This window comes from Molothrus ater, chromosome 5 (assembly GCF_012460135.2).
Source record: "Molothrus ater isolate BHLD 08-10-18 breed brown headed cowbird chromosome 5, BPBGC_Mater_1.1, whole genome shotgun sequence".
NCBI classification, from domain to species: Eukaryota; Metazoa; Chordata; class Aves; order Passeriformes; family Icteridae; genus Molothrus; species Molothrus ater.
The window spans coordinates 42616165-42631539 of record NC_050482.2 but is presented as its reverse complement, the minus strand read 5'-3'; the positions used below and the strand labels follow the sequence as shown (position 1 = coordinate 42631539).

The following is a 15375-nucleotide window of genomic DNA, read 5'->3' as shown; positions in this document are numbered from 1 at the left end:
TATTCTGAGTTTTATGACTGTTGGTACATTATACTTGAGAGGAGCAAAAGTGCCTGTGTTCACATGACAGAAGATTAATCTGAGAAGCTCTGATGAAGGCAAAGACTTAGAGTATTAAGCCTAACACAGCCTCCCACACCCTGGTAATGCTTGTCTTACTTCAAAGTTCTTTGAACTTGGGGCCCCCTGAATGGCATGTGTGTTCAGTCCAGTCATATCATTGCCTTTTTCCTGCCCTGATTTTCTGTTGTAAAGCTGGGGCATGAGAGCATGGAAAAAGTAGGTAAAAATCCATGTCTTCTAGTCCTCAGCAGTTTGATATAGTGGGTTCACGGTGAATAGATGAGAGGGAAGATCCAGTTTCATCAGGAACCACTGATGAAATGTTGAATTAAATGTTGAATTAAAAAGTAGTCATAGCAGATCTAATAACTTTCAATACCTTAAAAACGGGCCTTCCTGTGTTTGTTGAAGTTTTTCCCTTTGTTTTATGAAAATTTCGGTGGGAGAGGAGTACTTACTTTGCTGCAGCTTTCACTTTTCTAAGTTTTAAAATGTGCTAACCACTGTTGGGTAACTACCAAGGTGTATATCTTTATCTATAGTAAACATAAGAACTTTATTCTGTGTCTATTTTCTTTTGGTGTATACACACATACTTCTTAAACATCCCATTTTGCTGACCTGTCCACAGCCTTCTTCCAGGTGTGCCAGGAGGAGTTCTCAATTCACTGTGATTATTGGTTTACTGTAATTGTAGGGTGCATTTGTTGGGAAAGTTCTGCTGGCAATGTCATGCTTATGAGCAGAGGTTAGCCATAGAAGCATCATCTTCATGCACCCCTCATGCAGTACCCAAAGTATATGGTCTGTTCACAGCATGCACTGGAGGCAGCTGATACACTCTTAAGTTTATGGAAGACTGCTTCCTTCGTACATATATTATTTCAAGATGTTTTCAATCAACAAATCCTTCCATACCTTTCCATCAAAGAAGGAAAACCAGTATCTCTGCTTCTTGTATCAAGTTTCTGGTTGGTGCAGAATCAGCTGACAGGGTTGTTCAGATGCAGGTTAAATATTTGAAACAAACACTGGATACTTTTGTTTCTTTCTATTTGCTTCTTTACTCAAACAAAGAAGATCTCAAAGTGTAGTGTTCTGTCATGTTCCTCACATTTTTGGCTGTATGTGCACATTGCAATTTATTTCATTAACCTGTTGCCATGGAAAACATAAGACCTTTTATGTGAAAGAGCAAAGTTATACCTATTTGTTTGAAAAGTAGTAGCCTATGTGGAATATTCATAAGACTGGATAGAATACCTTTGTACTACTTCTGTGTCCCATGACCTTCTGCATTTGGTCATATATGTGTGACTTCATATATGGTTTCTAACTAGAACATAATGAGACAAAGTTCAGAAAAGAGATTCCTGTTGCTAAAACACTGGAAGCCAGGTGTTTTAGAGTTCTGTGGAGTTCTCTCATTTCTCTTATTCCTTCAAACTTTCTTGTTAGACCTGCAAGCCTTTATAGGGGGCAGAAATTCAACAGTATATGATCCCTTAATCTGGCAGAAAAGTAACTTGGGACAGTTCAGTGGGACAGTTTGTGATTATAGATGTGTTTTAGAGGTTACTTTTTGAATAGATTGAACCACATCTTTTAGATTTGAAGTAAAGATACTCTGGGGAAGTGTCTGTGTTGCAATAGAGATCAGACTAAGACATCACTGCAGTATTGTTATGATGCAGTTATCTACTAGTAATAGCAGACTTTACTGAATAGTTAGGTTTTGAGCACTGAATAGCCTTCAAGTAGTTACTGATATGAAGATTTCTTATAGGTGTTGTTATGGAAAACCAACTTTGACACTTTGGATTATGAAGAAGTTCTTGAACACAATTTTAGAAGAACACATATTGATGATCCTCCTCATCTTCTTGATGTTTACCCAAGGTCATGTCATTTCCATGATGAAAAAATTACATCAATTGAGGTGAGTGCAATAAATTGTCTAATATAGGAAACAAGAAGCTTCTGTTAACACTGACATTTATAGTTATATATGTTTTATGTGTATCAGGGAGCTTTTTATTGTTATGTGTAATACTTTTGAAGCAACCATAATTTATGAATCCTCATTAGGGCTATTAGGCAAGCTAATGCTGCCAGGTTTAAGCTGAAATTACTTTCATGCTGCTTCTGTGTCTATACTCTACATCTCATTCAAGCAAAACATACCTGATAATCTGGTTTCTGAAATAACTCTGTAAGTGTTGCAGTAGGTATCTTGAGCTTTACAATACTTATCAAAATACATCATTTTAAGGAGGACAATGTGCTGATATTACTGAAAGTCAAGTACTTGCTTGTCACAAGCTGTCCCTCTTTCCAAGACTTTTAGGTGTTGTGAGAAGATATCTTGATATCTACCTAAAAGACTTTCTAGGCTAGCAGTGTGTTTTACAGCACTATGAAGTCCGATTTCCTGATATTTCATTCTTGAACAGTAGTTACTGTCAAACTATCTACTGGCATCCACTGAAAGTGTTGGAAATCAGAGAATAAAAGTGCAATGCCAAATGTTCTGTGTCAGTATTAGGAAAAATCTTGTGCTTGTCAAATAGTCTGAAAGTTATGCCCAATAGGTAAACAGTGCTATGCCTTCAATGAGGCCATTGTTTATGCTTTATTTGTCACAGTCCCTCATAGAGCTGGCTGGCTTCTGCATGGTGATTACCTATATTTTCTCTTTTTTGATAGTCTCCAGGTTCCTCTAGTGTTGAAAAACTTACCTGAGATAAATCTAGAACAGCAATCAGAACTTTCTGGATATGCTATCAGAGTACTGTAGAAATTCACCATTGCCTGGTTGCCTACATAGAAAATGTAGATACTGCTGCCATGGCATTTGTTTCCTGCTCAGAGTTTTAAAACATTGACTTTTGGGGATATTGAGCTTTTTTTTGGGTGGGTGGGTGTGTTTGCAGTATGAATACATGCAAATGAGTGGTGTAAAGATTGAGAACATTTGCTGGAGGAAGAGAATTCTGACAAAATAAGATTTCTTCTGTGCCTGGTTCTATTGCCAAGTTGGATGTGTAGCTTTCTAATGCTTAGCATTTTGGTCAGAACAGGATGACTGCATCCTGTTCTGACCAAAAGCTTCATTAATGAACAAACTTCATAAACAAACTTCCGTGCTGGACTTTCATATTTGTTGTAAGGTAAATGAATGAAGTTCATTCAGTTTACTGGTACCAGCTTTCAGTATAGCTAGTCAGTGCCAGAACAAACTCAATCACAGCATTAGCCAGCAGATTCAAGCCAGTCTTGCTGGAGCAACATTTTGCTTTGAGACCATTCAAATTGCACTCAGTTATAACATGTACTAAACAAACACAATGGCTTATAGCTGCAGGGGTCCATTGTCTTCTTTTCAGGTCAACATTTCCAGACCTCTCTGATGTTTACATGCCTGGTAAAGATGTGAATATACTATAAATGAATTTTTCAATTTTTTTTTTCTTGTTCTGGGTCCTGGGTAATTAAGAAGCTCTGGAAAAGCATTAATGAGTTCAGGCTGAAGTTAAACTAAGGCTAGGAAGCCTCATTATCAGTACTGAAAAGGCTCATCAAGGAAATTCAGTAGCTGAATGTCAAGAAATTAATTATTAGTTAGCTTTGACAGAGTTAACTTAGCTTTATGTTTGCATTTATTAATGGCTGCAGCATTTGTAACAGCTGATAGGCTCCTGGGCTGCTCCATAGTAGTGAAAGAGCTCTGTGGCTTTGTCATAGCAAAGTTTTGGACTCTGTGTTATATTTTCTGGCCTGATTTCAGGATTTTAATGAGAGTCGCTGTATTTAGTTTTCTATTAACATTATGTTGTCACTAGAATATCTTTCTCTCAGGTAAATATCAAGTATGTTATATTCTTTGAGACAGTGTCGGGCAGTTTCAACAAAACTCATTATTATAATAGAATATATTTTCATATTGTAAATTAAATAATAGAGTGATAGTGATTAGAATCGCTTTTCAGCTAATTTTTGAATTAATGTAATGGTATAATAATTGAGATGGTGTTAAGGTGAAATTACCACATTTTCTCACTCCATTTGTCTTTTCTTGTTTTTATGGTTCCTCCTATCTGTCTCAACAAAAATTGTGGGATTTTTGTTGTGATCAGGAAGAATAGACTTCGCCAACTGGACAAAACCATGATTTATACAGACAAAACTGATATCAGGTTACTACCAGCAGTAACATGCTTTCATTAGCATGCACTAATTCTTAGGTAGCACTGTGCTTGAAATTTTCCAGTGCTCCATCTTCTTAACTATTTCCTCTTCTAACTGAGAAAAAGCGAAATGTCTAGGCCCACTGCACTGTAATCTGGAAAAAAAAGAAAAAGAAAAAAAGTACAAAAAAAAAAGGACAAAAAAGTATTTTTGTCCTTCTTCAGTTAAAATATTTTTTTACACGCCAACCTCTTTCTAAGCCAGAGGCAATACAGAGAATTCTAGCATTAGGCTGTTCCACTGCAATCCTACCCTCATCTTTCAATGGTTCATCATGTTTCTAATATATAAGGGAAAGGAATCACAGGCATGTCAGAGGGAGCTTCTGGAGAAGATCTGTTCTTCCTACCAGTGGTACATCAGTTCAGCTGTGTCTGGTTAGGGGGTCTTGAAGAGGTTTGGAGATTCCCCTGTCTCTCTGTGTGATCTATTCCACTAGAGCATAGCAGTCGTAATGACAATTTTTTCCTATTATCTCATCTACACCTCAGATCATATGCAGAACTGCTTTCTTTCTTCCTTTCTTGCTTATTTTCTTCCTTTCTCATCCTATTTCTATGTGAACAGAGTAAGATAATTCATCTTAACTAAACAGAAGTAACAAGTAAGAGATCTGGTAACATAAGCAAGAGTTACAGGCAGGCAGAGGAGGCAGTTTGGAGATGAGATTTTTCAAACTATCAATGACTGCTTAAGGTTTGCTACAAGCCACTACAATGTCATCTAAATGCTTGAGATGTGGTGTAATACATTGCCTTGAGTTATGCTCAGCTGGTTTAGTCACCTCTACAACAGGACTGAAGAGGGATTGCCATAGGATAAAATTAAAGGTGTTGGAACACAAAAAGTTAAACAGATGTGCAGGCAGAACTCAAGAGGAAAGTAATTTGCCCCCTATTTTTAAAAATTCTAATGTTTCACACCTTTCCTTTTTTCTTTTTTCTTTTTCTTTTTTTTTTTTTTACTGCTTTTGGTTAGCTATTGCTTCTCTATCCCTGCTTGTCTTAGTGTTACAAAGTCCCTGTAATTCCAGAACTATATTCTGGGGGAATAGTATACACAAAAATGGAGCTGGCTTAGAATTTATTCAGCTGGGATCAGAGGCACACTTGCAATGTTTTCACACATCACCTGTTGGAAATGCTGTTTTGAAAAAAGCAGCTGGCACAAGGGCATTAGGAATTGCAGGTATCATCTGGTGTTTTGCCTTCAGGATAGTAACAGAAAGATGAAGCTTGAGTGTATTTTGCCTTTTCTGATTACTTCTTCTTATTCACTCTTCAAAGCTAAACATTGAACCAGTAAAATTTCAGATACCTTCCCTATTTTATTTTCTCTCTACCTACCTATTTTTGAGGCATAATTAACTTTTACAAGAAAATCATTAGTTGTGTCTTCTCAGCCCAGCAGTAGCCTGAATTTTAAAGCAGTGTTGAATTTCATGTTCTTGAGTTGTAAAACTTTATAATTGTCCCCCAACTGCACTAATCAATGTGATTCTTGAATATTCAAGTAAGTAGAGTTTTAATGCTTATGATAATTTCAGTTTTTCAGACAACTTGGAAATGTAAATAAATTATTTGTTCTTTAAAGGCACCTATTTTTTTCTGTTGGTCACAGAGATAATCTTAGGTGATTACCAGCTCAAATTCAGGTGTCTAGCAGTATGTCTAAATTTAGCTGAGATAAATCCTGTTGTTCTCTCTGTTTAACATAAGGACCTTGTGGAGTTATTTGAAAATAATAGCTTAATCAGTTATGCAATTTTAGTGAAGTATACTAAAAACTACATTCCACTTGGTGAGAATTGTATTTCTGAATTTGCCTTGTTTGTATGTAATTGACCTTTCATGTGCTAAAGACTTCTTTAAAATAAATTAATTTCTTTCAAAACAGCTTTGAGGTTTGAACACATTAAGGTGCATAGCGTTTATCTCTTGTGCACAAAGAGCTTTTATTGATTTAATTTAATCCTAAAATTTTCAGTGTATTTTCAGTTGTAAATATTTTCTCAGATGAAGGAAATTCAAATATACACTAGATGGCAGTAGAAAAAAGATTATATGGCTTGCTTGAGGGCCCCAGTCTAGAACGAAGAACAGTGTTTAGTCAAATTGAAAGCTAATTTTCTCTTAATGTGTTTGGAGAGACTATTTCACAAATCACTTTCCTAAGAAATACTTTGTGAGTAATTTAAAACTTCCTCTTTGAATTTTTCTAATTCATGAGAGATTCTGTAGAAACCTTCCTTTCAAATATATTTTATTTTATTATGGATAAAAATGTGATAACTGCATCATGTTAAAAGATTATATTGAAAATATGTATATATCAGTTTATTATTATCAGGTAATTAAAGCAAGCCTTTGAAAAGAGTGTTTTTGAAAACCTGTAACATGTGACAGTACTCCCTACCTTGCATTTTAGTGCTCTGGTTTTTCTGTCTTGTTTCTTAAAGTTAAGTCTTTTCAAAGACTTACCTTGAAGATTTCCCTAGGTAAGATTATTTTACAGCTAACCACTTCACCTTTTCAGGAAATGTCAAGTAATTTGAAACTATTACTTTTAGCTTCATTCCATTACCTCATTCATTTTTAGTGCAATATTAAACACTAGTATTTGTATGAAGGACTTTGATACAGCCTTTATATTTTTGTGCCATTTTTAAACACCTTTTAGAGGCTATTTCGAACTAGTTGCTTAATAATTTTATATTGATTATTTTAGTATGGCTTATGACAGTTCCTCCACCTCCAGTCAGTGTTTACAGTGGTCTTCATCCTCCCCTTATCACTGGTAAAGCAATAAGCAGAAGCATAATCAGAGGAACTTTGATTCTAGCTTCAGGATGTGACACTTCTACAAAAAGAGCATTTTTTAAAACTTAATAATACCATATATTTATTTACCAACCAGTATCAAGAATTTAACTCATTCTGCAATATCTCCATGTATGCAACAAAGAGATACTATCTCAAAGAAGATGTTTCAAGAGCTATTAGTGATAATACTGCAGTAGTTCCTCCACATTAGAGTACTGATAGGTAGTAGGCATCTACTGTCCCCCTTCTGCAGAATCCTGCAGATGCATTGTCCTCTCTTCAGTGCCCAAATTATGCATGTCAGAAAATGACTTTTGTCTTACCTGTCCCTAGTATGATTGGCACTTGATAATGCATTAATTATATCTATTGTAGGGCTGACAATGTCAGAAGCAACTGACCCTGATTATCCTGGGCATTGAACAAATGGAAACTCTGTGGACAGTTGGCTGTGTAATCTCAATAGATATGATATGTACAGAGGCAAAACAGTAAAATTTGCACTTCCTCTCCTGCTCACCTTAACACTGAAAAAGTGATAAGCAATACTGTATGCAGAGGAGGTTTTGATTAATCATGTTTCTGCAGAGAAGATTCTAAAGGAGAAGTCCAGTTAAAATGGTAGAATTTTCAGCTAAATAGAGGTTATTACATAGACCATGTTACCTGGCTTTGGTTCTCCTCTTTCCCTTTCTTTCCTCCAATTCTGTTTGACAAAACTGAAAGAAAACAAGGCTTGATCCTAATATCTACAAATGAGAGAGAATTTTAAGTGTTCAGCTGTGATGACCATGTAGCTGAATGGGTTTTCTTGATTGTCCCTGAGTCCCTGCTCATTCTTGACTGATGCACCTGTAATCAGAAGACAGAAAAAAAAGATCACAGATGATGAATGGCTTGTTGAAACTGAATAAAAGAAAGAGCTAAGCACTGCTACTCAGAGAAGTGAACAAGCTTAAAAACAGTGTTAAGATCTCACCTTAAGAATGGTTCGTCATCTCTGATTTGTAAGTGCTGCAAAGTGTAAGAATCATTTTCACTTTGAATAATCAGGTAATATCTGTTTTTGAATGTTTCTTTACTTCTAACTTGCTAGTAAACTTTGTCCATCTTCTTTAACTTGTATTTACTGAGGGAGATCTTACTTCTATTAATTTTAACCTGAAATTTCTGCATTTAAGTTATGTAAATCTAAATAAACTGAATGAAAAGTCTTCAGGCAGTACAAGGTGTTGCTACCCTCCTTCCCTGACTATTAATTCCAGATTGTATTCTAGCTACTTAACAAACATGTCTCTGACCTAAAGGTCTTTATATCAATGTATGGACATCAGGGATTTTTCCTTTTGGAAATAACACTGAAGCAGTTACTGAGAGAGCAGCTCTGGCTGAGCCAGAGTTTTGACAGTCTTCAGGTGAAATAGTAGGATCTTCCTCTTGAGAAGTCAAAGTAAAATGACCCTGGTAGCTAAGAAACTTCCAGTGACCAAACTTAATCTTGTCACTAGGCAAGTGTGAGCTTTGGAGGTTCTGGAATTTTTTTTCTGCTTTCAATAAGGTGGTTGGGATTAATACTGTCTCTGGATTACTGATGATATTACATCAGACTTCTTGGTGATTTGAAAGTCTTCTAGTCTTTCTGTAAATTTTGCCAGTTCATAAAATATTAATAATAGTACTTCCATGCATCATTCTGAGAAGGCAAACATCTTAGGCTGTGATACACCTGGGTAATATAGTGATAGGGATAATATGCACACAGATTTCTTATAGGGATGTTATTCTGATCCCTTAGGTGAAACCATAAGATAAAAGCAGCTTTCTCAAATTTCGTATTCTCTGATTTCCTAATGCTTCACTCTCAGGAAAGGACATTAGCAAAATATTGCTAAAGTTATAGATTAACTCCTATGGCCAAAAAAACCAAGTAGTAACTGTGATATTAAGAGCAAAATTGCAGGTACTGTGATGACATTTCTGTCATCTATCATTCTTTCTGATCAATCAGCCTCTGAATTTGTGCCAGTATAAAGCACTTTTTCCTGTGGTTTCAGGAGCAACATCTTTTGTCTTTGATCTGTTACTTTATCACAGATTTCAGTGTTACCTACTACCTGTTTTCCACAGAAGTGCTTTCAAAGTTATTTTGGCAATCAGAGTTGGTACAGAAGAAGTAAGCATATTGACAGTCTGTTAGTAATGGATGACTTAAGGAACTTGAATAGGGATTGGGAACCAATTGATCTAGTCTGCTGAGTGTGTTCTCACTTTTTATTTCAGTCTTACTTCCTTTTCTCTGTTGATGCTGAAATAATGATATAATTTATTTTCAACAGGTTGACCCTGCCTTTGATGTGCCTGATATACAAACACCTGACCCAGTTATCATCGATATTAGAACATCTTCATATATCAGTACTCCTGTAAGTTACTTTAAAAAAAAAAAAAAAAGAAAGAGGGTAAAGTATAGCTAACATGTTCTGGAAATGTGCTTTTACTGTCCATATGAATGAAATTGATTTTTTAGCAATTGTCGAGTGCTCAGAGCTCAATATCCTAAATTCTCAACTTAAACTTTGTCACAGTTCCCAAGTCTAACCAGAAGATGGTGTAATAGCAAAGCTTTCATTTTATACCTACAGTTTTACCACTATACTAAGCACAAATTCTATTTATAAGCCAATGCTAAGTACATCTAAATATTCCTGTTAAAATTCGTGGCTTATTCTCAAACACTTTTTGTTATCTTCAAATAATGGTAGCACTAAAGAATCATTGTCTCACCAATACTATTCTAAAACTGATGTTTTATTATTTCTCCTTTTAAGGCATTTAATAGTTCCCTAGAAGGAAAAAAAAAAAAAGGTAATACATTTTAAGACAGAGTGATGGGATTAGAGTCTTCTAGTGTTAGCTTTACATATGACATTGGTATGGCGTGTGGGAGGAGAGGAAGGCAATGTTTTAGCGGCAGTTTCGTGGGAGGAGAAATATGCTCTCCTGGTATGAAATCTAAAAGACATGCTGTTCTAGAATTAGGTTAAAATGAGAATTTTTCTTTTAGCTCTGAATCTGTTCCTGTGAATGCAAAATTGTATCTTGAGCAATTTTAGTTACCATAAAAAGTTTGTGTGGTTGAAGGGTTAATACTTATGAAAAGGCAGCAGGTGTGGTTTCTGCTGTTCTATTTTGTCCTCAGTGCTTTATGAAAGCTATGTTGTGAAGGTACTATGTAAAATTCTTAAGATCATTTTTGAAGATCATGATGCACAGGTTGATGAGAAACCTTTACTTCAAAACAAATAATCATATAAGAACTTATATTTGAGAGGTGATAATGTTATCTATTTTAAGGTTTATCAGTTGTCATGTTTTCATAATGGAAATATGGTTCTTTGTAGACTTACAGGCATCTGTTTAGTAGGCTTCACAGACAGTGCATTGTGGTGGATATAATTTATTGACTACCTATCACTTTTAAGTACTCTCTGTTCATTACTTACTCTGCTCATCACAGAGTTCAAGTGTGTGGTTGCACTGTAATTCTTTATTCCATACCTAATAATCACTTAGTCTCCCTTAATTCTTTTCCTGTGAAAGCACCTTATAAAACTTTATGCCCAGAACTCAAAGGAGTACATTGACCCAAGAAGTACAGCATTTTTTTGACTGCTGTCTTTCTGGCTTTACAATCTTAAATATAAAAATGTTGCTTCAGAATTTATGCTTTTTGACTGTGTCAGTAATCACAATTTTTTTTTCCCCCAGCATCTCAATCTACCAGTTATCATTGGTTCTCTCCACTGTTGTATTTCAGCATTTCCCATCTGCCTCTTTTTCCATCTAGAAACATTTCTATAACCTTGTTACTCAGATTGTAGCATTAAGGGCAACTGTCCTTTTCAACACAGGTTAACCCTAACCCTGCCACTGTTCACACAAATTCAGGAATCATTTGCATGTTTTCTTTGCCACTAGTATCCTTCCTCTGCCACAGTCAATAACATTCTTCAACTTTGCTAACCAATCTGGTCCTCTGTGCTTTCTGATGTCAGCTCATCCTTTAGTATCATCTTCCTGTCCATTGTCTGTCTGCCACATTACCAGCTTCTGTCATTTGTGGAATTATCATCTGTTTCTTAATCAGGCCAGCCACCTAGACTCTTTGTGTCTTGTTTCTAGAAGGTTCTGGATCTCAGTGACTTGGACCTTTTTATCTGAAGCTTTCTCAGTTTCCTTAATGTATGGAAACTGTCTAATAGAGGCTTGATGTGTTCTTCATAAGAAACAAGGAGAAAAGAGCAGACACTGCCTTTATTTCTATCACACCTTGACGGACAGATTTCCTTTTGATACAGTTTGTCCTCAATTGAATGATACTACTTTTGTGTATTATTTGTATTTTTTTTTAGTCCTTTTTCAAGTTGAGGTCGCCATCCTCTAGTCCTAGTCTAATTCATCATCTTATCTCATACATATCCCCGATTCCAGCCCCAATGAGTTGCTCTTTTTCTACTGGTTGTCAAAGACATTATCACTGTGCAATTTTTTTCCCTGAAAACATTTCAAGACCCATTTTAAATCTGTTTATGGCTTTTTGGCACTGCTTCTACTGAAAGAATGCTGTTTAAATAACAAAAATCTTGGATCAGATTGCCAGGTTAATTTATGCGTGTCCTATCTATACCTACTTATTATTTTAAGGCTCTGCCTTGAGGAGTTCTTCTGCCCTTCTGACATGTGCAGAGAGAAAAATGCAGTCTGCATTTAGGTATCTTTATGCATTCTTGTTCAATGCATTTATCACACATGTAACAAAGCAGGATCTTAAGGGTTATTTACAAAACATATTGGCAAGTCCCTAGACCACTGGAAGTAGTTAATTATCATATTTACTTCAATTTTTCTGCTGAAGGGGAGAGATACTTGAGACAGTGATCCACAAAAATGCGAGTCTTTAAATACAGCCTTTCTCTGGGGTGAGTAACAACACTGAAACTTCTGTAGGATTTCTGGTGAGTTTCTTAAAGCTCCCTGAAACCCCTTCAGGAAGATTGAAAGTCTATGCAAAACCTTGTAATGTTTTGTTGAATAGCTACCAAAATTCCTGACAGTAAGTGGTCAAAAACTTCTATAGGTCTCAGTCTAGTCCAGGAGAAAGGACAATAGAAGAAAGTGCTCTTCTTATTGAGAATCTTTTCTTCAACTTGAATTGTCCATTCTTCTACTCCTTTATGGGAAATGCGTTATTACTGCCCCTAAGATGATTTGTGACAAAGCAAAAGGGTTTTTCCTTTTCCTTCCTTCTTTGAAGATTTGTTAATGAAAGTGATATAGTATAAGTTGAGAGGGATGTCTGGAGTAATTTAATCTAACCTTCCCCTTAAAGCAAGGCCAGCTTGGATCAGGTTCTTATAAGCCTTGTCCAGTTCATTTGTTCATAATGTGTAAGGATAGAGATTCCACCACCTTTCTGGGCAGCTTGCTCTAGTGTTTGGTTGATGAAAATATTTTTTTTAATAATATGTAACTAGAATATCCTATGTTCCAACATATTTATTACCTTGAATTCGCGGTGGTCTTCTAATATGTGTGTGTCTGTCTTCTTACCCGTTAGCTATCTGAGATGGCAGCAAGATCTCCCTGTACCTTTTCTTCCAGAGAGCAAACCTGGTTCTCTGCCTTTCCTCGATATCATGTTCCAGCCCCTTTGTTATCTTGTTCACTCTCAACTTGATTTGCTTCAGGATGTCAGTGTCTATCTGGGACGAAGAAGCCCAAAAGAGGACACACTACTCTAGAGAATTTGGGTGCAGCAAAGTGTCACCATCATCTATTCATTACAACAGTCTGCCTAGAGAAGATTTTAAAAACAAATATTTAAAAATATAACACTCTTGATTCTTATTGTGAATTTAAAATATATATTTAGATATTTTCTTAGCAGTTCATTTATTTTGAGCTGTAGCTGTCTAAGAAAATACTAGTATTATCTCTTCCTCCTACTTCTCCTCTTTTCAAGGAATTTTAATTTCTTGCTTCATCAAAAGGAACAATCCATTACAGCTTCCACACTTAAAATGCCTGCTTTTGTGTTTTGTTGTTTTTTAATTTAGTTCTATTTTCTTGCTTCAGAGGTTAAACTAAGGTAGGCAAATATGAATGTTCTTACAGGGATTTTACTAAAAACACTTACATTATTAAACTGCCTGAATTGTAAACACCTTATCTTTTCAGCTTCTTTTCTAGCTTAGTACTAAAGCCAGTTGTTTTGAACATGGTGAATGAAAAATGTTTTTTCTTCTGAGGTTCATACTGATGCAACTTTTTTTGTAAACTCAGTGAAGGGAGTATGATCCTTGTGTCAGTGGAAAAATTTCAGTAAAATCTTCAGTATGGAGTTGCTTTCTTTTGGACTACAATTACAAAGCCATTAAGAATTCCTGTGTATTATTATGGTTAGGAAATAGCTTTGGATTTGATGATTCATTTACTCAGTTCTCATGTGTATTATTGAAAGCACTGTAAAAATTAGCTGTGAATGCCTAACAAACTGGTACTTGTGTAATGTCCTGACTTTTTCAATGATAAGAGTCCTCATATGTTGCAGTTACCAGAAATTAGGTGTGTTCTAGCCTTTTGCACTCTGAAAATATTCACTAAATTGGGGTCAAATATGGGGGCTGGGGTGGTGCTTCTTTCTCCTTTCTATTTCATTGAAGACTCTTTGGAAAGCTTTAATGCCTCTCTACCACTCCTCCGTGTGTCAAGCAACTTAACATTGCCTTTGTTTTCTGAACTATTGAAAAGGAAAAATTGGAAGTTTTGTTTCTCTTTGGGACTACTTCTTCTGTTTCATCCTTCAATTTTAGTTTTAATCATGAGAGAGGTTGGGTCTTTTCAATTCTGCAAGGCACTACACTGGTAACCTCTGGTCCCTGATAAGCTGTTGGAAACAAGGGAAAGTTGATGGTGTCTCTGTAGTTTTTACTGACAGAAGCAGGAAATCACTGTAGAGGCTCTCTAATGTTTCATCCCCTGACCTTGCTCATGTAAACAGGATTTGGAGGAAGCAAAGCAATGTACTGTAATCTGGAAATCAGAATGTCTGCACTAGCTGGGAGATGTTTGCTGTTCTTTCTCTCCCAGTGCCATTTAACACTAAAAACAAGACATTCTTATTGTTCATTTACAGTACAACTCCTGCAAAGTTAAGACTGGGTTAATTACTGAGTAAGGAAAGATAAGGATTGTTTCTGTTTGGAGCAAAAAGAACATACTAAGTTTTAAAATAGAAAGTTTATCTGTACTGCATTTGTAGTATGTGTCTTGAGGCAAAAAGTAGAAGTATCTGTGCTCTCAATTTGTTCTGTACACATCGCTTTCGCAGTTTGTGTTTCAGGGTTTAGGTATTTTTGATACACTTTTCTCTGCCTTTGTTTTGAATTTTAAAAAAGCCCCAAAAAACCAACCAAGCTCCACAATCAAAAAACACCCCATGTATTTGGAAAGGCAGCAATTATGAATGAAAAATTTGCATGTATTTTTCTACTTCTGCACACATTAAGGCTTAGTCAGCTCGTCTTCCTCATAGAAATTTGCTTTGAAAAATTCTTGCAGTAATGTCTCTTCCTTGTTCCTTAACATAACTCCAGAATACAGTAGGAGAGGATGACAATAGAAGTTGTATGTTAAAAACTAATTTTTAAAAGACTTCATATTTTCCTTACCATGCAACTTCAGATTTACTCTGATTTGCATCCTTTCCTAGCTTCAGCCTTACAAGGAAATAAAGACAAACTGTCTTCAGTGAGGTTAAGGGGAGGGTAAAAGGAAGAAAGGAAGTAATGGCAATTTTGTACATAGATCATCTCCTCTGGGGCCTAAGTCCAATTCAGAAGGGAACAGCTGGTAGAACAAAACTTACATGTCACTTCATTGTGCAGAGTAGTTACCTTTGCTGGTTTTTATAGATCATTTGAAAGCACAATAGCTTTCTGTAATTCAATGTTATCAACTTTCCTAAATGTCCTCAGACAAAAACTCTGGTCATTACATGGTATGTATACATTTTTCTTTACCAAAGAAAAGTTCCAGCAGTATTCCCTTTGAAAGAAAGACTGAAATCACTGCCCCACTTGTGTTCCTTGTCCAAAACTCAGTTTCCAATTAGACTGAGCTCTGCAGTGGGGAGTGATCCCATGGGTAAAAGGGCTTTGATAAGAATTGACAGTTCCCAGCC

General features: G+C 35.9%; 1 protein-coding gene across 1 annotated transcript in view; it reads left to right on the top strand.

Moving 5' to 3' along the window:
* POC1B (POC1 centriolar protein B) overlaps positions 1–15375 on the top strand; it is a 47378-nt gene that overhangs the window by 16051 nt on the left and 15952 nt on the right. Inside the window, 2 exon segments of the mRNA XM_036401322.2 lie at positions 1850–2002; positions 9470–9556. Of these exon segments, the coding sequence (XP_036257215.1) occupies positions 1850–2002; positions 9470–9556 (240 nt within the window).